At 40.4% G+C, this 26,137-nt stretch overlaps 1 protein-coding gene across 12 annotated transcripts in view; it reads left to right on the top strand.

Moving 5' to 3' along the window:
- The window catches only part of LOC100114711 (sperm-associated antigen 7 homolog), a 313,215-nt gene that overhangs the window by 57,367 nt on the left and 229,711 nt on the right, over positions 1-26,137 (top strand). For 9 of the 12 annotated variants that reach the window (XM_031924327.2, XM_031924289.1, XM_031924272.1 and 6 more), the window contains 3 exons: positions 7,467-8,302; positions 9,023-9,521; positions 12,995-13,292. The exons of the other annotated variants lie outside the window; for them this stretch is intronic. In XM_031924327.2, coding sequence (XP_031780187.1) covers positions 7,475-8,302; positions 9,023-9,521; positions 12,995-13,053 — 1,386 coding nt within the window. In that variant the 5' untranslated portion in view covers positions 7,467-7,474 and the 3' untranslated portion in view covers positions 13,054-13,292. Of the gene's footprint in view, positions 1-7,466; positions 8,303-9,022; positions 9,522-12,994; positions 13,293-26,137 lie in introns of those variants that run through there. 12 annotated transcript variants of the gene reach the window in all.

Here is a 26,137-nt window from a genome sequence, read left to right as displayed (position 1 = left end):
TTACGAAGAGAATAGAAGGGAAGGACAAGGGCAAACAGCTGATTAAAACTGTTGCTAGACGAAGGCCACTAAGTAGTAGATACGAAACGCTCCTTGGACTGATGCAGAAGAACCGTAAGTCACAGGGTTGAGGTCTCACTCCCCTGCCCGATACAGAGAAACGTAGGAGCTAGGATTGAATACCTCTAAGTGCTCCTCAGACCGATGCTGAGAAACGTAGGTAACTGAGTTGAGCCCAGACTCCCTCACCCGATGCAGAGGAACGTAGGTGTCGGGTTGAGTCTGTCAAGAGGACCGGTCGATGCTGCTCGAAGTAGATGACCAGACGATTCTGCAGGAAGCAGACGGCTGGACGATGCAGAATAAAGAAGACGAGTTTTATCCTAAACCCCTTCTCACCTCGGTGGATGGGGGATGTATGGAAATGTCAAGCTTCAAAGGAGAAACCAACTAAGATAGTTAACGGGCCCCATGGAAGTATTGTTCAACGATAGTACTTGTGGAGATCCGGTGTTGGAGGGTCACTTGTGCAGATATCTAAGGCGAAAGTGTTTTTCCCTAGGGATGAAAGTAAGCACTTTCGACTCTACGGAAAAAACACTTTTGTCTCAGATATATGTATATATGTATGTTTGGGTGTGTATATATGTATATATACACACAACACTAAGAAAGCCTTTCGCTTCAGGCTTGAAAAACTCTTCCTTTGCTTCACTTTTTTATCATTGTATCATACTAAGTGATAGACGCCAAAGTTTTCAAAATAAATTGTTATTAGAGCTGTCTGAAATCTATCAGTTCAAGCGAAACACTGCAACTGCCTATTATCCGCAATTAAATGAATCTTTAGGAAGAAGTCACGTGGTTTTAGCAGACTTTTTGCAGAACAAAACGTCCTGCAAAGAAGCTTGGGACAACGTGATTCCATTTAACATGCACGAGTATAATACATCGATACATGCATCAGCGGGCTATACACCGTTTGAGTTATTGTGCAGACGTCCAGTGAGAGTACTGCATCGATTGTCTAATGAATTTGAGACCTACAATGATTATATACAAGAACTAACGAAGTGTCTAAAAGAAATACAGAGTATAGTCAAAAACGACTTGATAAATTCTAAATTTAAAAACAAAGAGTACTATAATATAAAGGCAGACATCAAAACATAGAGGTAGGTGAAAGAACCGAGATTCAGAAATCTTGAAAAATATTCTAAAAGACAAATGGAAAACTGATTGTGAAACATAAAGATAAATTAGAAAATTTCTATAGATAAAACAATTTGTCAAGATGAATATATCTTTTTAGCGTGCTGAAAAGACGTAAAAACTGTACTTCTGACCCTATTCTGGCTGCCGAGCTATCGAGGGTTGAAAGTCAAGAGTTCACCTTTCTACAAGCTAACTAGTGCGGTAGCCAGCTAAATTCCCGTAGCCTTTTCAAACAGAACGACTTCACCCAGGTTTTTCTAATCAAAAATTTCAATTTTTACTTATAATAATCCCCTACAATACCTTGTATAATTTAATCGCTAGCCCTTAATTTACGCCGCGATCACCGATCTCTAAACTAACCATTTATATATGCAAAATAATAATGACACGTGTGTCCGAGACACACTATGTCACAAATGAATCACCCGTGGAAATTCAATTTTCGGCTGGAGAACTTTGACCTCTTAATAGGTTAGAATAAGGCGTTGCGCGACAGATCACTGGTACCGCGGCGGCGTTATCAAGTTTATGACCTGTGTTGTCGAACGATCTCTACGCATCTTTCTCGAAACGCCAAAAACATTATCTAATTTATTGCGCGATATTCCGAATATGGAACGAGCGAACTAAATAAAAAGGGATCGATGGCCAGCACGAGCGTCTTTTGCTCGACAGCAGTCAGTCTGTAAAGACCATTTCTTACAGTTTTATCCTAGTTCTAAGGCGTACCTTGTACCAGCGCTGTGCCGTGTTCACGCGCACAGCTAAAGTGTGTATCCTACGTTTTTAAGTCTAATCAATAAATATTTTAAGTCTATCTAGACGATATATTACTAGTACAGTTATTTGTCGCTGAAAATACCTATCCACGATAATCAATTATATTACTATATAGATTAGATAGATTACTATTATAAATTACTATATAATACTATAATTTTCTCATACACCTGTATAGGTATCCGACCAAGAATCCGCTACCCTTACCTCCTCCCCGCCACGCTCAATCTCGTCACTAGTGCAAGCCGCTCGGCACTACGTGACATTAAAAGTTGTGATCGCGACGCGTTTATAATAGTTTAATTTGTCGGTACGTCACAGTATTTTTGCCTGCTGAAACCGAATTTCGAGGGTGGAGTTAAAAAAAGGCAGGTTAATTGTTGTAAAATTTTTACTTTTCCGTACTAAAAAATATTTTTTTCAAATTCCTTGTAAAAATTCAAGAGGAAAGTGTTCTAATACATTTTTTTGTAAAATACATTGTTTCACGTAGAAAAATCATTGTAGTTTCGAAAATTCATATGGGAAAAGTAAAAAACCGTTGCATTTCTAAAGCTTTAATCTTGTTTTAAAGAGACCTGGATGGAGTCGTTCGGTTTGAAAAGGCCACGGAAACCTAACTGGCAGCCGCACTGGACTGAGCTTAAACAAAACCCAGGCATATACTACGAGTATATGGGAGTGGTGGAGATTAAAAAGCAAAATGGAAAATCACCGGACTTTATAAATAAAGACTTTATATATAAATAAATATTTTTTATAAAAATGTATTTCCCAGCCTTGGTAAATAAAATCAAGTAATCTAGAGAGAAGCATTTAGTTAAAATGTCTGACACCTGCAAAGAGAGACAAGGCATAGAGGACTGTACAGAACTCATTCCAACTCATAAATTTGTAAAAGATATGAAATTACTAGAGTCATTAAAATTAAACATCCACAATTCCTCGATTTTAGTCATATATATGCGCTCTGGCGTTAGAAGACAGCTAACTGTATCAGCGCTAGCTGCCAAACAAACACATATAATAAAATCTAATATAAAATTAATGCATGAAGAACTCACAAAGGACAAAATCATGCTGCACGAGCTACACCAGAAATTTGTAAATATCGTCAATAAAACATCGCTATCACAATTTGTTCGGTATGAACGAGCAGATGTCTGCTTGATAGAGGATCGCAGACCCAACGCAGAGCTACGCGGCTCAACGCTCCCCTCTCTATGCCGCGAGACGGCCAGCGTCGACGTCGCTGTGTGTGCTGCGTGCCTAATTATATTACGACTACGTTTGTATCATCATCAATAGATGATTAGCTTGAGGTATTGTCAATAAATAGTGATTTATTGTGAAATTCTGTGTACACATTATTTCCTCCCAAGCATGCATGATTCGAGCACATTATAGTCTCAACACAATTGTTGGCAGAACATACTTTGGTTACTGGGTCATTGAGTAGACGGATTTACCAATTCGACTAATTCTTGGTGCATAGCATTAGCTCCTATGAAACCTAAGTAAATACAATTAAAACAGCTACCTAAGGACACTTACTTAGACTGTTTATTACCCATGAATAACTACAGGACATCTTAAAAACAATAAGCGGATATACGCTCTTGTGGGAACATAACACAGTTACCGAGGACATGCAACATTCGCTATCTGAAACAAGTGGCAAGACTTCGCTAGAAAACTTAGTATTATTGTTAAAATTCCCGCTATCGGATAAAATCAGATACTCGCAGTATAAAATTCATCCGTTCCCGATACCTAAAGAAGTGGTCCGCAACTAAACGTGGTACATATAGTTAACACCTCAATATTATCACATAGTAGTGTCTAGCAATATTGATTAGCAACAAAGGATTACCTTAAGAATTGTAGCGACTACCAGAAAGTTCTCATTTATCCACCAACTTAACCATTCAACTTGGACAACAAAAATAGTCCGCGTAAATTCGCGCTATTAGTATTTATATCCTTATGCTAATGTTTACAAAATTATGTTTAAAGTACAAAAGTAAGAAAATACAAAAGCTCATAATAATAATACTACACCTAAACTAATAGTAATATTATTAACTCGTGACGATTGTATAACTAAAAATAAATCATATTCGATACATTTAATGAAATCGCTGTTGTATATGTAGGTAATAATGGCGCCCTGTCTAGATCGTGATATTTTCGTATACCCAAAATCTCATAAACCATAAAGATTAAATATTTTTACAAGGAAACCTCCGCAACCCGACCTTACTGATTTTAATAATTTTGTGATATGTTGTAATACTTAAACAAATAAAAAGGGACACGTTTTTTTGTGCCGACTTCTACTTTATAAAGGCTAAAACCACTTCCAAATTGACTGAGTTTTCATCATTTCCATGCTTTTCTTACTTTAAAGAAATGCAACACTTTTGACCCGTGAAAAAAAGATTCATAGAGGAAAATTACAAAATTAAAGTAGATAATTTAATGTTTTTTAAGTGATACTTGGTAATAAAATCCTGAATTATCCCTATTTACTCATTTTGGAACGCGGTGCAATGTTTTGTGAATTTGTTCACTGTCTGTAGGATTCCAAGTAAATAAGTGGTTCCTTAAGGCTAAAATTTTAGGAGGACACTTTATACACTTGTAGTTTTGGTATAGTAATGAGAATACTGTATTTTTTTCTTTTTTCCGCTTATTATGCCACCTTTTTGTGTAAAACATTTTCTAAACATTCAGATCAAAATCCCTGCATTTATACCAAAACTACAAGTGTACAAACTCTCACGTGTACTTGTTCACTTGGAATCCTACGGACAGTAAAAAGATCCACAAAACATTGCACCAAGTGCCACAATGTATAAGTAGGGGTAATTCACGTTTTATCACGGTAAATTTGAGGGTTTTATTACCAAGTATTACTTTAAAAATATCAAATTATTTGCTTTAATTTTGTAATTTTCCCTCTTAAATCTTTTTTTCGCGGTTTAAAAGTGTTGTGTCCTCCCAAGAGGTAGTTTACGATATTTGGGGATGGTTGCATAACAAACCCTAAAACACGTAAACTAAAATATTCAATGGTGTATACAAAAACGCCTTTCTTAATTTTTTTGAGCTTATATCCTGTGAAACGGTCCGCGAAGGATTAGTACGTGACCGCGAGAGATTCGTGACCCGAGGTTAGTAATTAGGAGATAAACACACTCGAAGAATGATTGTTAACTAAGATCCACTTCACCTCTCTCAGTTGAGTGGATATAAGCCTTCCCTATCCTCTAAAGTGGAAGAACCAGTATAGGAGAGTTGTTCGTGTGTTGCAGAAGATTAGTAGGGGATATCCACTACGCATGCTCCACACACTTAGGTAAACCATGCAGCTTCAGTCTGATATGTGAGTTACTACCAACTCACTATGAGCCTGTAACCAGATAGCTCCACCTAAGAACAGGGTACTCCTTCTTGATCCGGTGAAACATCTGATGGGTAGTAGGAGGGGGGGGGATGATAATGTTCAATAAATGGGTTGAGCTTGTAACATCCCGTATAAGCTCCGCAAAAAATTATGAAAATTAAATATGTTGGATTATGGCTGATGCCATACGGCACTTGCTACGCTCCACTAGTTGCCTAGAGCGCTGTGCGCATGCGCGGCACTGCTCGACTCTCTGCCCGCGTGCGGGGCCCCGCTCCGCCGGTAGTTCGGCGCTTGTACTCATAGAGAGAGCACGTCGAAATTCTTCGTTTATTAGTTTTTCTCTACTAGATAGAAGTCCATAGATAGTTTCTTAATAAAGCCTCGGTACTTAATATTCATTGCTCCGTTGTTTATTTCGACCACCTCACCCAATAACTCCTTCAGGTTATGGGTCGGTGAGTGTGGACGCTTCCACTGAGCAATATCAAGAAGGCAAGTTCAAACGCGCTCACCGCGTAACCGCTGCTACGTGTCGTGCGTGTTTGCGTTTTTCGGTGACTCGTGCTGTGTAAACACGAGACAAAGGGCAGCAGCTAAAGACTGAAGGACTAGTGTTTTTCACAAGTCCGTACCCTCTGTCACGCAGCAAGGAGCCGAGAGGTTGAGCCCTGAGTCCTGGAGACAAAGGCGACCATGGAGGAACTCAACTTTGGTAGCTTGACAACGAGTAAGTAAAATCCAAAATTTTAAGTGAATTAAATCGAATTCAGTGTTAGAATATTGTCTTGAAAATGTAAAGTAAAATAAGTGAGATTTTTATCGTTATAAGAAAAGGAGATTTGATTAAAACAATAGAGTGTTTTCGGGAAAAGTAAAAGCAGTGAAAAATATTTTACGACGAAATTTATTAATACAAGTCATAAAAGAACTAAAATCAGTGTTAGAACGCTATCGGAAGACATAAAATCCATTGGCATAGCGTCGCGAAACGCGAGGGTTTTTGTTCAAATTCCGAGAATTTCGGACGAAAGACCGCCAAAGGGGGGAAACAATGTGCCCAAGATGGCCGCTGCCGGTGTTTGCGCGGCAGTATAGGAGAGCACGTGGTGGCATCGCGGGGACCGGCCGCTGCATGCACGCGGCGCGCACGTACCGCGCGCGAGAGCAAGAGAGACGGGACTTGTGCCGCGGGGAGAGGGGTACCTTCTTGCTCTTTCTCTCTCTCTCTCTCTCTCTCTCTCTCTCTCCAGCAGTTTGACCGCAGAGGCACGAGACGTGTGGCGCTCGGCGCGCAGAGGCGTGAGCCGCGGCGATCTCTCTCTCTCTCTCTCTCTCTCTCTCTCTCTCTCTCTTCTTTTTTTCCTCGCGCGGTAAATGCGTTGCAGCGAGCTCGCATGGGTGAACGGCTGACTGCTGATAGACAGCAGCGCGCCGCTTTACCGACTCACAGCGGTACAAGATAGCTACAGCTGTGCGCTTGAATACCAGTCATTGTCTGATTTAATTGAAACGAAATAGACTATGTGCAGAGAATTTTTTTTGAAGTGATAGTCACCTTGATTTGAGCAATAAATTAAATTTCTTAATAAAAGTTTTACCGTAACAAACTTAAACTTTTTCAATATTGTTCATTGAAAATAGTTATCTATAAAACGTTCTGTGTTGCATTAAATCTGCAGTTAATCCTTTTTAAAAAATATTCGCATTTTGTGAGGGCCCCACTCAATGCGTACCCGGCTTGACCTCACTTAAGCAAGCCAAATGACACATAAAAAGGGCACCTTTAATTTATCATAAATTAAACTCCTTTGTCATTAAAATATTAAAAGTCAACACAGTATAGAGATAGATATTAGAACTAGATATAGATAGACTAGAGTAAGATTAGACCGGACCATCTTACACAATAGACTGGAAACATAGAATGAGCCTGCCTCATGTTCTCAAACTGAACAGGATACATGTCATAGAATAGAATAGAATAGGATAAATTAGAAAAACTATGACAAACTATATCAAATCCAAACAACATACTTATTGCTAATCAAATCAACAGGTGCTGACATGGATGAGTTCCGTCAAATCATTCTGAGAGAGTGGAATATTTCCGAGGCCCAAGAGGCGCCAGGGGATGTTTACAACGAACTAACAGTCACGCTCTTCCGAAGACCGGATGGATCCTTGTTCTTCTGGAGGACGGATCAACAACTGAGACGATTCGACGAGTCTCTTTCCAAAGAGGAGAGAGCTCAGATTGAAAGATGCTGGCCAGCCAGCGAAAGATTCTTCGATTTCGAACTGAATTATCAGCAGGCATATGTCACGAGACAAGACGTACAAGACATGATTGATGGCCAAACTCAGACAATTCTTGGCAGCATTCAAGAAATGGTCAGACAGCTGACAACACCTGATCTGGAGAAAATCAAGGGTTCTGTACAAGCTCGTGCTAAGCCTACATCCTCAAAGGAGAATGATACTTGCTTCGCAGGTCTCACGCACCCAGCTGGTGAGACAGCCGCAAGCTCGCGGAGCGCAGGCCGGCCAAAATCTGTCCCCAAGATAGTTCGTAATGAAGTCATCCCAAAACAAAACCAGCTCCGGTTCACCTCGACTCCGGTTACTACCTCGGCTACAAAGACGGTTGACAGGGATGATCTTATGTCGATGAACATAAATCTTGGCACGTTCGTCGAACAATCTAACCAGAGGAACCACGGCAGATGGGACTTAGAAGCAGAGGATCCCTCGGACTCAGATTCTGAGAGTAAACAAACATTGGGTGCGAAAGGTTCCTTTGAGAAAGGATCACGTGATGGTAACGCTCTGCTCAAAACTGGATTTGCAGGAGATGGAAGATTCGAAAGTGAATCTCAGAACTACAGAGATCGAGTAAGTAACAAAAATAGAATATATAATAATCCTAATTATGACAGTAACACAGCGGAGTTGATCAATGATCTGATTGAGAACAAAGTCAAAGTACTTCTGAATGAAAAAGAAAAGAGTTCAAAAGAGAACAGCCTTTTGAATTTATTTGAACAGTTAAAAAGCGAAATCTCCGGAAGAGATAATCAAATGTTCAGAAATTATAAATTAACCTCGAGTTATAAATTTGAAATGTTTGAAGATTCCTTAAAATCCGAACTCAGGATTAAAAAATTACTGTATATTTTAGAACTAAAATCTGACAATTTGCACTTAGAACAAAAGGTCACAGATGACAAATTCAAAGTCAGAGACATAATCATTAATAGAATAGACACAGTTTATTACAACAAAATAGTAAATCTTTATGAACCTAAAGAAGTTCTAGCAAAACTAAAAGAAGTCAAACGATACGAATCACGTATGACTACAATCACAGTTCGAGACGATCTTTCAAAAATGATATATCTTCCTGACAAAGAGTCAGCGTCTGACTTTTATGATAAATTTCAAGAGAAAGTTAGAGCGTTTGAGAGTATACCAGATGCTGGTGAACTCGCTGAAAAGGATGAAAGAGACTATTTTATTAAAGCTGTGTCGGAAGCAGTACCTGAAATAGTAACTGCAAATGCCTTGTACAATCGAATCTGTTCTAACGATCTAATCAACGATTATCTGTTACAGATTGAGGCATCCAGAATTGGTAAAACCAAAGGACAAACGGCTAAAGTTTTCTATGCCAGTGACTGTCACAACGCCCAAGGACGGCAGATCTGCAGAAGTTGTGGTATGGAGGGCCATTGCAAGGATGCGTGCCCTCATCCAGGCAAACGCCTATGCTATTATTGCAAGAAGATTGGTAGTCACGTTGCGAGCGAGTGTCGCAAACGCCAGGCCGACCTCGAAAGCCCTCAAGGAGGCTCGGCCAATCCGCAGCCATCCAAAAGAGGACGCTGGAATTCCCCGAGAGGGAACAGCTCTAATAGTTTCAGAGGAAACGGCTCTGGCACCTTCAGAGGCAGAGGCAAGCCCAATCCGAACTCTTTGAGAGGAACCAGAGGCAGCTCGAGCAACCGAAGCCGTGGACGAGGACGTGGCGGAGCAGGTTTTCAGCAACGCCCTGGAGGCAACAACAACACCAGCTCAGGCTCGTCACTTCAGGTCATCGTTGAGAACTATGGAGGTACAGATAACAATTATTCTTGGTTAGATCAAAATTCTAGTGGTAATAGCGGTTTGCTAGTCAAGTTTATAGCTGACTCAGGCGCGACTGAGCACCTTAGTAATTCCAAAATGTATTTTAGCGAATTTAATAATAAAGCCAAGGCGAATATAGAATGTGCGAATAAAGAAAGTGGCTTCACAACCTCAGGGGTTGGAACTGCAGAAATAGTTACCAATGACAGCAAAACCTACTTGCTAAAAAATATCTTATATTCGAATGAATTGTCAAATAATATCCTGTCACTTAGACGCTTTGTAGATCAAGGACTAGAGGTTTATTTGAAAAATGAAATTATAGATATTTACGACCCAGAGTTGAACAAAAGTGTATTGACAGGCAAATATGAAAAACCATTTTGGTCAATAAGACTTGTAGTGGAAAATAATATGCGAGATAAAACTGGATCAGGATCGGAAATTAAAAGTTATTATAATACTAGGAGTAAGAAAAATATAGAACCTATTGAAAGTCAGAAAGAGATTAGAAAAATAATAGAACCTGTTAAAGAAAATACACTACAAAATCAAAAAGGGATAGATAACGAATTCTTGGAAACGTCAGGGAATAGGAAAACTCATGATCTAGAATCACTCGATTGCGATATTATAGAATCCAAGAAACCTTTTAAAAATTCTAATCAAGACATGTCTGAGGCAATGCTTTGGCATACTCGACTTGGACATGTATCGAAATCATATTTACTGATATTAGCAAAGTCCTACAGTGACTTGATCAAGCTTGACACCATAAACAAAGACACAACCATACAGAATTGCAAAATCTGCTTGGAGGCAAATAATGCTAGGTTGCCCTTCGCAAAAATCAGATTGAGAGCGAATAAACCCCTGCAGGTGATTCATGGCGCCACTATGGGGACGATTAGCCCAGTGTCTCACTCCGGGAGATATAAATTCGTTCTGGTCTTGATAGATGATGCTACAAGAGCAGCTTTAGCCTTCCCTTTACAGAACAAGTCAGATGTTCCTGATTGCATCGAATCCTTTGTTAAGAGCCTTCGTAACCTTGTCGGATCTGATGAGAAATTCTGTTTTCTCAGATGCGACAGGGGTACAGAATTCACGGGCCAAGCTATACAAGATATGTTAGATAAATATGGCGCTGAATTACAATTAGCGTTTCCTGATACACCGCAGCGCAATGGAGTTGCTGAAAGGTTCAATCGAACATTAGAGAATAAAGTGAGAGCAATGATGCTTGACTCTGGCTTACCGCATTCATATTGGGATCTAACTGTTAAAACATCTATTTATACGTATAACAGAACACTGCATAAATCAATAGATATGAAAACGCCCTTGAGCGAACTACTTTCAAAACAATCTGAATGCATAAGTCAAGTCAAACGCTTCGGCTGTGCTGTGTATATGAAAATTCCTCGGAACACTGAAACTAAGTTTTCACCTCAAGCTAAGTTAGGTTTCTTGGTAGGGTACTTGAGTACGGGTTATACAATACTCGTACCCGAGGAGCAAAAACTGTATGATAGCAAGCATGTTCGTTTTGTTGAGAATCTGACATATAGGGACTTCCATGGTCAAGATGCTGAAGCAGATCGAACCGAACTGAGTTTTGAAGATTCACAAGATATAGATAGAACGAACCAAGAGCAGAAAGTAGAAATTGTAGAAAATATCGTAGATACAAAAAGGAAAAGGGGTAGACCCAAGAAAAATGCAGAAGTCATGCTTTTCCTGTGCGAAAATCCAGAGACGGAAAAATTGGATTTTGATCGAGGTTTGAGTGATTTGAAATTTCATGCACTGCTAGCAAGAATCCAAGGAGATCCTCAAACTTATAAAGAGGCTGTTAACTCGACAGAGAGTAAACACTGGATTGATGCTATTAAAAATGAGCTTGATGCAATAAGAGATAAACAAGTTTATACAGTGGTTGAAAGATCAAAAATCTCCATGGTAAATACGAAACCAAACATCATAGATTCTAGATGGGTGTTTAAAAGAAAGATAAATGAAACTGGTGAAACTAGATACAAAGCTAGATTAGTCATTCGTGGGTTCAAAGACAAAAATATGTATGATTTGCGTGAGACTTATGCTCCGGTGTCTAGGATGCCATTGATCAGAGCCTTTTTCTCATTGGCAAATAAGATCAAATTTAGGATAAGACAGTTAGATGTAGAAACTGCTTTCCTCTATGGAGAATTATCTTAGGATATCTTTTTAGAAATTCCAGAGGGAGTGCTGGTCAACAGCGATACTAGAAAACGTTTTATCTGGAAATTGAATAAATCCTTGTATGGTCTGAAAATAAGTCCAAAGAAATGGAATGACACATTCACTGATGTCATGATTAAGCTTGGATTTCAGACAAACGACATTGACCCTTGTCTGTATATTCATTAGTCAAGTGTAGGTATAGTATTAGCTATTCTATATGTCGATGACATCCTCTTAGCTAGCCCAAATGATAGTATACTAGATAAACTTAGTAAGAAATTGAGTAAAGAGTTCAATATCAAAGATCTAGGTAATCCTAAAGAATTTTTAGGAATTAAGATCAATAGAGACTTTTCAGGACAAGTCATACGATTAAATCAAACTAAGTTTATAGACAAAATGCTAATTAGGTTTGGATTTGAAAAATGTAAACCGGTAAACACGCCTATGAAAATTAGCGAAGCTATGAACCGTGATAGAAAAGAGAGGGAGGAAATAGAATACATGAAAGAGGTAGCAAACAAATCTGGAATACTCAACAGACTGTACAGAGAAGCAGTGGGATCATTGTTATACCTGGCTAATGCAACAAGACCAGATATATCGTATGCTGTGAATGTCCTCAGTCGACATCAGGTTAATCCAACCATTGACGAATGGAACATGGTAAAACGAGTGTTTCAGTATCTGACAGGTACTAAACACTATGAATTGACATTCGATAACTCGAGAAGCGATATGGTAGCTTTCTCTGATGCCAGCCTATCTGACTGCAGACTCACTAACCACATGTGGATTTGTGATCAAGCTGTTCGGAAACGCTGTGGCTTGGAAAACACATAAGCAACAAAGTGTTGCGCTTTCCACATGCCAAGCAGAGTATGTGGCTTTGAGCGAGACTTGCCAAGAAGTAATGTCTCTGCATAATTCGTTGACTAGAATGCTAGATAAGCAAATGTACCCTATTACCTTGTACTGTGATAATATGGCTACAATATCCTGTGCAAAGGTAAATGGTGGAAACAGACTGCGACATATGGTAGAGAGAAGGGAACATTATGTTAAGGAATGCGTGAATAAAAACTATGTCAAAATAGAATGGGTCAAGTCAAAAGAACAACTTGCCGACATATTCACTAAATCATTGCCTGTTCAATTGCATGAAGAATTAACGTATAAAATAATGAACATGCGTATAAATAATTAATAATTTATGATTTCTCTTCTGTTTAGACTCTCCGGAGGAGGGCGATCAACCTGGCAGCTGGTTGAATGAGGAGTCCTGGGACTGAGAGCTCTGCAAGTGAGAGGGAGTGTTGGATTATGGCTGATGCCATACGGCACTTGCTACGCTCCACTAGTTGCCTAGACTCTCTGCCCGCGTGCGGGGCCCCGCTCCGCCGGTAGTTCGGAGCTTGTACTCATAGAGAGAGCACGTCGAAATTCTTCATTTATCATCATTCATAGTTTTTCTCTACTAGATAGAAGTCCATAGATAGTTTCTTAATAAAGCCTCGGTACTTAATAGTCATTGCTCCGTTGTTTATTTCGACCACCTCACCCAATAACTCCTTCAAAATACTAAATTTTATGGAATAAAATTTTAGATTGTACGAGAGCATCTTGCGCTCCCCGACTCTCTATATGAAAACTTCGCGCCACAGTAAACAGCTGAGTGCAACACCAGCAGCGCTACGAGCCAGCAAACGGCAGCAGAAGGCAGCAGCAAGAAAGCGGGGAGAGCGCGCAACACTCTGCGTATATCTATATAGAGCGAGCGGCGAGCGCAGCGGCGCAATTATAATAAGAGAAGATTTAGCGAGCGAGCGGCGGCGCGGCGCGCACATTGAATTATAAATGTATGAATGATTTTTGTATATAGGTGTGAATGTACGTGTGCAAGTATGAATGTGAGCGTTTTTTCCGGCGGCTCGAATCCCGCTCTCTCCGTGGCCTATAAAAGGACCCGCAAAACCCGTACTAGCTCACTAGCTCCAGCGCAACTTAAGCGACTAGTCTCTACTCAGCAGCAATTTATGCCTTGAGTAGATAATACTTAGAGATTTTTTCACATTTTCTACACTTATTATTTATAGTCTCTCGAACTGATGTTAGAGACTTGTGGATCTCGAAGGACTAGTTGACAATAAACAAAAACACTCTCAACCGTTAACTTGAATTAATATGCCGTAAGAAAAGGCTTTGATATTTATTGAAAGATAGAGTGTATTTACAAGTGTTTAAACTACGGAAAAGAAAGGAAGGCTACAGTGTTAAAAGTACTGACGCGTTAACAAACGATATTGTTTAACGGTCGTCACTGTGAGGCGAGTCCTCACTGCGCTTTGGCAATACGATAACTGAATAGCACAAATCAGCGAAAGCGGCAGAAGACCGCTCGCGAAACAGGCGGAGAGAGACAGAGTAGGAGCGAGCGAGCGCGCGTTGCCATGGCAACCTCATTGGTGCCGTGCGGGCTAGCGAAAACCGTCGAATTTGAACTTAAGGTGACAAGCTTCTCGAACCTTCTCGCTCTCTCTTCGCATATTAAACTAATATTCGAACACTTATAATATATTCAAAGACTTGTCGAATACTTGTAAAAATTTCGAACTAAAACAAATAACGCAAATTCAAGCGTATCTACTAAAAATCCTATTTGTAAAAATCAAAATGGATTTATTTATTCATCTTGTGACATAGAATATATGCAATACTTAATGCACCATTCTCATCCTTTTTTATATATTTATTTTGTCATACAAACTTCTATTATTGAAATGACTTTCCACTACTTGGTATCCCGGTCCTCTCTAATACTATAAGAATACATCAATATCTAAAATCAAATCTTTATTTGTGATCTGCTGTCAAAATTTAGAAGCAGATCAATAAATGATCATTGCTCTATTTAAAAAATAAAATTTTCTACGTGCACAAAACCAAGAAGAGTCGTGACCGTTTGAAGCTATAGTCATATTATATTCATAAATGATAACCGTTTATTCTTTTCATTTATGTTTACATATTATGCTGAATCTCTGAAGCTATAGAAAAAGGGAGTGGGCTGCACACATACTTTTCGAGAGCCTGTGGCTCATAGACTACTGGGTACGGAGGGGGATCGGAGCAAGAAGCGAGAGATATCATTCGCTATTTACTCAGTGTCGCTCCCTCTCTCCTGTGTTATATTTCGACCTAGTGCATCTCAGATTTATTAAAAAGTGTAAGATGTGTGGAAACTTGGTCTCTAGAATAATCAGATTACCAAAAAATATCTCGAGTTTACGTGAGAACGGTATTTTTCACCCGCAGCCACGATACACAGATGTACTTTTTACGCAAAGTGTATGAATTCGGGAGAAGTAATGTCAGCATATGCATCTCTCTCTCTCTCTCTCTCTCTCTCTCTCTCGCTCTCTCTCTCTCTCTCTCTTGCCACAAATGACACAAAAAGCGCAGACAGACTCTAGTCGTGGAGCTGGTAGTGCGTGACAACTACGCAGAAAAAAAAGAAGAGAAAGAAATCTACAACTAAGGCAGCATCGTCAGCGGTAGCTAAAGATATCTTTGTCAACTAAAAGACACTCTTTTTGAACGGTATACCTACTCACTATACCAACTAGAAAAAAATATGGCTTTTCTACACACTGACTCTTGTGACTCGTTGGAGTCGGAGTTATCACTCTTCGAATTGCTGCCAACACAGACGGTAATTAAGAGTTCTCATTAGGTGCAGTATAAGCCAATTTCGTCACTCACCGATCAAGAACCAATAGAATTTACGATTCTTGGCAACTGTGAATATCTAGATTTAGCGCATACATGTTGAGTCTACGTGTGAATATAACACCGATGAAGCCATTACAGAAGGATGCGTCAGTACCAGTCGTCTGCCCTGTGAATAATTTTATGCATTCGCTGTTCAATCAGGTGGATCTATTTTTTAATCAAAAACCAGTATCACCGCCAAATAACGACGACGCATACAGATCGTACATTAAGACGTTATTAAATTACGGACTAGCGGCAAAAAACTCAATCTTAAGCAGCGTCTTGGGGTATGATGATACGGCCAGTAAAATCGATAACACTGATGCCGGTAATGCAGGTTTCTTTAGACGACAAGCAGTTATAACAAATAATTAAATTGATATATTGATACTTACACGTGGATGTGCTAAATATGGATAGACTACTACTTGGTGGTGTTGACGTACGTGGACGTCTTGTGCGTTTTCGTGACAACTTCTGTCTAATGGATTCTTATTCTGCGTATACTGTACACATAACCGAGGCGACCCTATTTATTCGCCGCGTAAGGGTTAATCCGGGCATTTCATTGGCTCACGTAAAAGTCACAGCAAAGTACCCGGTTACACAGGTAGAGGTGAAAAACGTAACCCTGAACAGTGGCGCGCATGGTCAGTCGATAGATAATGTCATACTGGGTCAATTGCCGAAAAGAATCATGATTGGATTTATTGAAAACAAGGCTTATAACGGCGATACAAAACTCAATCCATTCAATTAAGAAAATTTCAATATCAATTTCTTGTGTTTGTTTGTGGACGGTGTACAGGACCCATCAAAACCACTGCAGCCTGACTTCAAAAAAACAAAGATGTATGTAGATGTGTATCACACACTCTTCTCGGACACGGGGGTTCATTTTTCAAATGCCGGTAATTTAATAACATGCGATGCATACCCAAATGGCTACTGTCTTTTTGCATTCGATTTGACACCCGATTTATCAGCCAACAATGACACCTATTGGAATTTAATCAGAAGAAGTAGTGTGAGAATGGACATGAGATTTGATGACGTATTAGATACTGTTGTAAATTGTATAATTTATGCTGAGTATGACAATCTGTTGGAGATTGACTTGTCACGGAGAATTTTGGTGGATTACAGCGGTTGGGGCTAGATGGCTTTCTTTGAAAAAACAAATAAAACCACCTACCAATACAAGCTTTGTGCCAGTCGATACGCCTTTCTTGAGCTGTGCAGACAAACGGAGAAATGTATCTAGTTATCGATTTTCAGTTTTTCAAGGATAACAAGGGTCGAGTTGTGCCGAAAGAAGTGAGCTAAGCAGTATTAGATTTAGATGCTACAACACATTAGATTATCGCGCCTACTTGTAATACGAGATTCTTAAAGAAAGATATTTTAAGAGAGAATAATTGGCTGACACTGCATCATCATGGTCTGGATTAATACGATGGGGATGTTTCGCTGGAAAAATTTTACAAAACTATGCATGATATTTGCAGATAAGCAAATAAAATTTATGTGCGAGGAGAGGAAAAGGCGAAACTGCTAAATAAAATTACGATACGCGAAGTTATCAATTTAGTAGAGGTATACGAGTGTCCACCTTACTACAAATCGCCATACTGCGCACGGTATTGCACGCAGCATTTCATTAAACCCTGCGCACTCTAATACACCTGTGCACTCAACAACGCCTGCAAATTGAAGCTCTGGCTAAATTCACGTGGTGTCGGGGGCAATATAACTACAACAGCAGAGCGTCCCTTCTCACCGATATACTATCTTAGCAAGAATGAATTCTCTGAATATTCTCCAGAAGTTGCGAAAAATGAGAGCTCATGCGGTGGGGGTTTATCCGGCGGATCAAATTCCAATGACATAGGTAAAACCATGTGGCTTTGTGTTTAATACACACAGTCATAAGAGACGTGGTATGCAGTGGGCGGCGATACATGTGTCCAAAAATGGTGTTGGATGGTATTTTAATAGTTTTGGTGCACAACTATACATCCCTCATCACATAAACAGTATCCAGAGAAATTGTAAGAAGCTCACATGGAACCACATTCGATAACATAGGAGATTTTCTAATGCTCATGGCAAATATTGTATCATGTTCCTATATTATATAATTAATGGTATGGGTATGCAGCGATTTCTCAACAATTTTTCATTATATTTGAGAAAAAATGATCAGATTGCCGAAGAATTCGTTGCTAAGTTGTAATATAATATTGTAAAATTTTTAAACGTGAAACTAAAAAGTAAGAGGATATTTAGCTTGTACAGCTCCCAAAAAGTACAACCCTACCGATTTTTATTGGATCCCCTATACAGCACCAGTGATTCTATTGGTCATCCACTGTATTTCATTGGTCTCGACTCCCACCAAATGTGGTGGTTTTCGAATATAAGCCGGCGTAGTTGCAGCACAGAGAGCACAGTTCTCTTTTACAAGTCTAAAGTAAAAGTTCTCACTCTCTCTCTATCTCTCTTCCCCCCCCCTCTCTCTCTCTCTCGGTGACAAGAAAAAGTATAAGAAGAAAAAAATGGCTGGACAAAAGAGACATCACGATAGCCAGACTCAGGACAGCCATACTTCCACCACCACCAAGTATCGCTGTCATCAAATTTTACCCATGGTATTCGGCTTGAACAACTCTTATGGAAAAATTGTTAACATTGGGCTGGAAAATACCTCAGTCGGTTTAGATGACTTCAATCCGGTTGTTCGACTGAGTAATAACGAATTTCACGGACTATTCTTACCGCTTGCCGCCTGGCTACAGTTCCGGGAACAGTTTGACGAAATCAACTAATACTTAATATGTACATCGAGGAGGATATGCTGGATCAACAAATCACCTTTTTGGATTTTACATCAGATTCATGATCAGCTACTCTGATCGAGCATTTGAATTACTGGAGGACGATGAGATGACAATACGCAAAAACTCTGGCGACTCTGGGGCGTAAAAAGTGCGTAAGCCTTCACTAGTCTTTAAAAGAGTGACGTTTGACAGGTTAAAAGCCGTGTCTAAAATAATAGATCATAGAATCAAATACTTATTAAAAGTTAAAGAGGCTATAACAATTATTGTGAAAGAGCTGGGTGCAAATTAGTCAATAGCGAAAATGCACAGTACACATATTTCACTGCTTACAATGTTGAATGTGCAATGAGAGATTTTGACAAGACGCTTGTAAATAAAATAAATCAATTATTAAAAGATAAAAATATATAGCTTTAGAAAATATTTATATCGTCATATACGAGTTTGTTAATTAACATTTATATAACCTAGTCGCATACTTAAATACAACTATATATAAGGATAGTTATGTATCCTTATATAAAAACTATATATAAGGATACATAACTACAATTGTATTTAGTTTAAGAGTTTTGAATAAATATAATTGTTTAACATGTATAAATATTTCTACTCACTTACCTGTGTACTTTATTCAACACTACCTATCCCAGTCATCCTTCACACTCGTTCTATTCATAAGCTAGATTTTAAGTTTATCCATAAGTGTATTAAAAACACACACACTAACAAATAAACACGCGCGCGTGCACGCTAACTTACACGAAACTAATATTTAAGAATTGATTTTACAGTGTAGTCGTGGCTCAGTAGTAAACTGCCTGTCTCGAACTCCGAGGAATGAAGGTTCAAGCCCGGGTCTCGCTACATTTTTTTTCTATTTTTTTACCTTCAAAACATCTCTTTAAAGATACTGTTGAGGAGTGGCGGGTGTCCTATATTCGCAATGGAAAGGGTAATATGCTGAGTACGCGTAGAGGAGGGCAGGGGTGGTGGTGGTGGAACCCGCCCTCCCCCCACACAATACATCAGTCGTTCGTAGATCGTCGGGGTGTCAACACCTTAACAAGTAAGTCACTTCATCGCTCTCCAAAGTACCTTGTAAAACCCAAGACACCTTGGATAGGCAGAAAAGAGGAAGGGGTTCTCTTCAAAGTGTCTCGAAAAATCAGAGGCACTTCGGATAGTATGAGAGAGAGTTAGGGGCTCTCTCTCCAAAGTACAAATGCCTCCATGGGGAGTAAACAAACTAGAACTTGACCTTGACCTCTTACTGGCTCGGGGTGGGTGATCAAGGTCAGCTTTGCTTACTTTCTCTATGGTGCCGGGGTACTACTTATGTAAGTATATTATTGATGTTAAAATTCTAAGACAAATTCCTTAAATATCCAGAAAGTGCAAATTTCCATCTTTGCGTTAAAATATTGCAATATTGGTGCACTACAAAAACCGCTGCCAATTTTTTAGCACGTAGCTTCCTCCAACTAAATTTATAGTTCCAATAGATAATATATTATTCACATATACAGTATATTAATGCTTTTTAAGCACTCACCTCGTATAAAGAGTTTCGAAGAAACGTCTTATACCCAGGGCAAACGTCTAATGGATTTGACCAAAAATGAGTTTTTTTTGCTTCCTCCTAGAGGAAGCTTTGTAATAGTAGAATTTTGAGTTTCTTCAAAACTTCTAGAAAATACTTTTTAGTGCGTTAGAAGTTCAAATCAAGTGTTTTTGGAAAATGTCCGTATGGATGTGTGTGTGTGTATATATATTGTATAATATAAATCGTATATCGTAAAATTTCTGCAACTACTTTGTCAATATCAATAAAATTTGACATGCATATTTTTGGATTCTGAATTCGGGAAAAACAGTTATTTTTTAATTTCTTAACTATATTTTTTTATGGCCATTTTTTGATTTTTAAAAAACACTATTTTGCGTTTTTTTCAATCATCCCATTGTTACAAACAATTCAGCTATAATGCATTTGAAAGAGAATAAAATTACCTACTTTTCCTCGTTTGATGCTCGGGATTGACCGCTTTGTTCGGCAGATAAAATGAAAAAGGCAATTTTTTTTTAAATTCATATCTCTGAAACTAAACGTCATAACCTCACGAAAAAAATTATGTCAATGGGTCACGTGTCAAACTATACCCCATTAAAATTTCAAGTGATTTGACTACTTATTTTTTCAGTAATAAATCGAAAACTGAAAAAAATGAGTTTTTTTTGTGCCTCGATTACGGACGCAAAAAGGCCTTATTGCACTTGAGATTTCGGGAAAAAGTAGATATTTTATGTGTTTTATCTAAGTTTATTTCACAGCTTTCAAACCCCTATGGTTCGTAAGATAGCAAGGTTTCAATTTTTTTTGAACATTTTTTGATTTCTTATATCTCTAAAACAATGTAGTCAAATAGTTCAAAATTTTATTTGGTGATTCACTATAAAAAAAGCTATCTGCTGTTAAAATTTTAAACGATTCCATCAAGCGGTTTTTAACTAAAGAGCTAAAATGTAAAAATCGTTTTCTTGAAAATTGCGCGAGCGACCTATTTAATGAATAACCTGCTGTTTTGATGGTTAGGTTGGTTAGGAACACATGTAAACATGCGTGAATTTCTGTGAAAAAAAATTGACGACAGTGTTCGTATTCTATAATAAGAAAACAGAGGGGTCTGCAAACTTTTGCAATGAACTATCCAAAACTTTTATTAAATTATGTATCAAAAATCGCCTCATACATTAGCAAGCAGATATATAGATATATTAAAACAATATTTTATTTATTGGACTTATAAATTTAGTTGGAGGAAGCTACGTGCCAATGAATTGGCAGCGGTTTTATTCTTTCTGAGACATTTTTTACAAAAATGTTTTTTCATAAAAGTACGCTGGCTATTTTGTAGAAAATTAAATTTTAAACAAATTCACAGTATTAAAAATTCTAAATACTTGATTGAAAAAAGTCTTTCTAGTAGCGAAGCCTCATTCACCAAAAATTGACTTTTCGTCCGTGTGCAGGACCTGATGTTCATAAGAAGTGACCTTATAGGAATTCGTGGATTTTGCCAACCGTCGCCAGCTCGAAGAAGAAGCCTGCTGACCCGGGCTGGCCAATCAGGCGTCGTTATCGGCGAGGCCCTTGCGTCAGAGAGGGAGGCGGCGAGCGGCCGATCGAGGCGCGACGCGGCAGTTTTTGTGTAGCTATCGCTGGCGCTAGACGTCAGACCCGATACGTGTGCGCGAGTGAGGTGACACAAAGACCAGCCGACCCAGCAACGCACTGAGTGCTTAGTGTGCCAGGTCGACCAGCCTTCAATCAGGCAGAGAAAGTGAGAGCGAGAGAGGGACAAGGCCAAGCCAGCCCAGTCATGGCGAGAAGAGGGTCTTTGCCGGCCCACGCCATCCAAGCTACGTCCCAGAGTAAAGGAGGTGGAGATACAGAGAGAGAGAGAGAGAAAGAGAGGAAGAGAGAGAGAGAGAAAGAGAGGAAGAGAGAGAGAGAGAGAGCTTACGGAAGCCAGCGACCGCGAAACTAGCGAGGCTTCTCGTGCTGCGAGGAAGAGAGGGGATCTTGGGGTTCGTCCCCCGCTCTAACGAGGTAGGTGTCTCTAACATCCTCGGAAAGCTTCTCGGCGCGAGCCACCGGGGCGTCGAGAAGACGTGAAGAGAGAGAGAGAGAGAGAGAGAGAGAGAGAGAGAGAGAGAGAGAGAGAGAGAGAGAGAGAGAAAGAGAGAAGACGAGTACGAGAGACGAGAGTGCTGGTGTGTAGTGAGAGAGATAGATAGATAGATGGGTCTTTATTTGCTAAAAGCAAAAAATAATACAATATCACAAAGACTGTGTCCCATACAGTCTAATCAAAAGAGAAAATAAAATATATAAAAATACCGTCACATAAAATCGCATGAAATCACATTTCGTCATATTTAATTATCACATAAATGTTTTCTAATATTACGCTGTACATTTAAGGTTTGGTCATAGACCTATCTGTATTGCACGTTTGAAATCTACAAATACGTAAAACTGGAAGAATTTTTACGGCCTAAGAGCCGAGTCTGACTAGATTAAAACTAGATTAAGATTAAGAATGCAGCGCCAGAGGGCTCAGAGTCGTCACGATTCAGTGACCAGCAGGTGTCGCCGTAGTGCCCCCTTGAAGGAGGCGAGAGATGGCAGGTTTCGCAGAGTATAAGGGAGAGAGTTCCAGAACCGAGCACCCTGGACCTGGAAGGCCCTAGCCCCGGTTTCAGTACTCACGGTAGGGATGCTCAGTTCCGGGGGAACTCCCCTACTGGAGGGTCTTTGCTTGTGTTTATTAAACAATGAGGCCAGATACGAAGGTTCACCGATCCGGATTATTCTGTATAATAGAATGGCCTCAAAGTAGAGCCTTCTGGAATCGGTGCAAAGCCATTCTAGACGCCTCCGGTAAGGACTGATGTGTTCATCCCTCCTAACCCCGAAGATGAATCTCACACACGAATTGCTCAGTCTCTGTATCCGTATTCGTTGTTCATTAGACGCGTCCAGGATAGTCTCACCACAGTGGTTGATGTGCGGTTGTATAAGTGTCTCAACTAGCCTTCTTCGGAGAGTCTCAGTGGTGCAGCCTCTGATAAATCACAGGCTATACAGGGCTTTATTTACTTTTTTCGTGATAGCATCCACCTGCGGTTTCCAAGTAAGTTTGCTATCCAATACAACACCGAGACTCACGACCGTCTCACTGAATGGGACGATTACTGCGTCCGGCAACGGAACGCCAGGCAAGTTTCATGATTTAATATCGTTAACGTTCTTCATGGACCCGAAAAATATAGACTTGGTTTTGCCGGAGTTAAGTCGCAGACCGAAGCTCTCCGCCCAGCCAGAAACCGGCCGTGCCGCTTCTGCCAGTCGAGCCACGCCGTCCAGGAAATTATCTTTGTTGACGTGTAGATAGATCTGGAGGTCATCCGCGTAAAAAAGATGTTTAATTGTGTTGCCGTCGAGTATATTTTGCAAGTCGTTGACATAGAGGCTAAACAGCAAGGGTCCCAGGGCAGAACCCTGTGGAACTCCCAGATTGGTTTCAAGCCACTCTGAAGTTCCGTTTTTATTCGAAATTACCATCTGAGATCGTCCCTGTAAATATGATTTAATCCACAGGAGAGCCGCCCTAGAGAACCCCAGCCGTCTCAGCTTATATAGTAATTTGGAAGGTGAGATGGTGTCAAAGACCTTGCTGAAGTCAAACAGCAGCATAAGCGTCATCTACCCCACGTTCCCCGAGCTCAATCATTTATTTAATCAACACCTCGGCACATCTGAGGAATGCGTGCAAAGCTAGGATAAAATCTAAAATCAAAGCGCTTAAACCCAGCTACCCCACGCCCCCCGAGCTCAATCATTTATTTAATCAACACCTCGGCACATCTGAGGAAGGCGAGCAAAGCGAGTATAAATCAAAAACCAAAGTGCTTAAACCCAACTACCCCACGCTCCCCGAGCTCCATCATTTATTTAATCAACATCTCGGCACATCGGAGGAAGGCGTGAGAAGCTAGAATAAAATATAAAATCAAAGCGCTTAAACCCCACGCTCCCCGAGCTCAATCATTTATGTATCAACACCTCGGCACATCTGAGGAATGCGTGCAAAGCTAGGATAAAATCTAAAATCAAAGCGTTTAAACCCAGCTACCCCACGCCCTCCGAGCTCAATCATTTATTTAATCAACACCTTCTTTTTGTCAATTGCCATGCGTACGTCGTCGGTCAATTTTAATAACGCTGTCTGTGTACTGTGGTGTTTTCGGAAACCGGCCTGGAAGGGGTCGATTATATTGTTTTTATTGAGATACTCCGTGATCTGGGTGTGCGCGATCTTCTCGAGTACCTTTGAGAGGAAGCAGAGCAATGAAATTGGACGAAAGTCCTTAACATTGGAAGGAGCGCTGGTCTTTCTTAGCGCGATTAACTGTGCCTGCTTCCAGATACTCGGAAAGATCCCCTGTGAGAAGGAGCAGTTAAATAGATTAAGAATAAATTCGCCAATAATTGGGAGGGTCTTGACGACCACCCCGCATGGAATACCATCGACACCCCTCGCTTGCGAGGAAAAATGCGATATAGCTAGGACAACGTCGCTCATACTAACAGGGCTAAAAGTAAAGCCCTCCTCGCTTGCAACTAAAATAGTGCCCATTGCATTGTCTATATTTTCGAGGGGTGACACCGATACTCTCGCGAAGTGCTCGTTCAGCTCCCCCGGCGTAAAACCAAAAAACTCCTCCTCCTTACGCCCAGGCAGGAGGCCGAGATGACGCATTACCTTCCAGATATTTCTATTTTCATCAAGGGCGTCTGATAGTTGTTGGCGAAGGAAGGACTCACGCTCTTGAGCAGAACGCATGTCGACCTCGTTATGAGTCGACGGACCTCATCGAAAAGCTCCGCCCTCCCGGTGCGCTCATAGCGCCTGAGTGTAGCATTGCGTTTATCGATGAGGAGCCTCAGCTGGTCCAGACCAAGGAGCATATTTCCTACGTGGGCAAACCGTTTTCAAAGGCGCTAATTCATCAATTGCTAATTTTATATTATTATTAAGAATGCATAAAGCGCCCTCCAGATCGGATTCGATGGAATTTATGGCTGTCCAGTCACAACAAGACAAGAGGTCGACAAGACTAGTTGTGTCTATGCACTTGTAATCCCGGTAGGAGAAAGTGTCACTCGCGGGAGTGGGAGCGTAGATGTCTAGCGAGACATCTATGACATAATGCTTGCCGAAACTAGGCAGCCACTCATTTTTAGAGTCCAAGATCGTGTCGTTTCCGTCGGTCATGATAAGGTCAATCCACGTGTGAGACGATGAGGTATGATGTGTGGGACCATGCCGGATGATCTGAAGAGATAACTCTTCGGACAGACGCTTGATAGTAGCAGCGTCGTCTGAGTCAGATATTATGATCTTATGGCTAAATTCGCTGCATAAGTCCCGCAATACATCAAAAAGGTCTGAGTCCTTTTGCATCGGAATTTTCGGGGGCCTGTAAATAAACCCGAGTAGTACCGGAGGTGAGTCGCCCCCTTGTACGCTACAAAAAAGGTACTCTGGGATTCCAGGTTTTCCTAGACCCATAGTATCAGATGAAGCAAGCTTTTTAATTTTCAATCCATTGCGCACAAACAAGGCGACGCCACCTCCGTTTACATTTCGATCCTGCCTTATGATGTAAAATCCCCCGATGCTAACTAGGCTATCATCCACAATCGGACCCAACCATGTCTCCTCAAAACCAAAAATGTCAAACGAGGGGCGCTCTGTCAAAAAATTACGGACAATCCCAATGCGAGCCCTGAGCGAGTTCACATTGAGAAAACCCACCCTCAAGCCACTCCCAGTACCCGGCGCATTGTCAGGGGGCCTCGCGAGTCACATAGAGGGCGCGGATGATGATGATGACGATGATGACGACTGTATGGAATTGATGCAGATGATACAGTCGTCAATGATGGCATCGATGCTGGCAAAGTTGCAGCCGATTTGCTTGCCAGGTCCGACTCAGGTCTGTTACTTGAAGTAGCGTCAGAGTTTTCGTCCTTTTCAATGACAGTCATGCGTGTGTTTTGTCGTCGAGGTAGTTTCGAGCCGGCTTGACACGCCGTGAGAATATCCTGCAAATCGGCAGCAGATGCAAACACGTGCGCGCGCTCACCCCCCCCCCTACGCCTATCCAGGAACCTGCCACCCGCATG

This window comes from Nasonia vitripennis (assembly GCF_009193385.2).
Source record: "Nasonia vitripennis strain AsymCx chromosome 1 unlocalized genomic scaffold, Nvit_psr_1.1 chr1_random0002, whole genome shotgun sequence".
Classification (NCBI taxonomy): Eukaryota; Metazoa; Arthropoda; class Insecta; order Hymenoptera; family Pteromalidae; genus Nasonia; species Nasonia vitripennis.
This window is presented reverse-complemented; position numbering and strand designations above follow the sequence as displayed.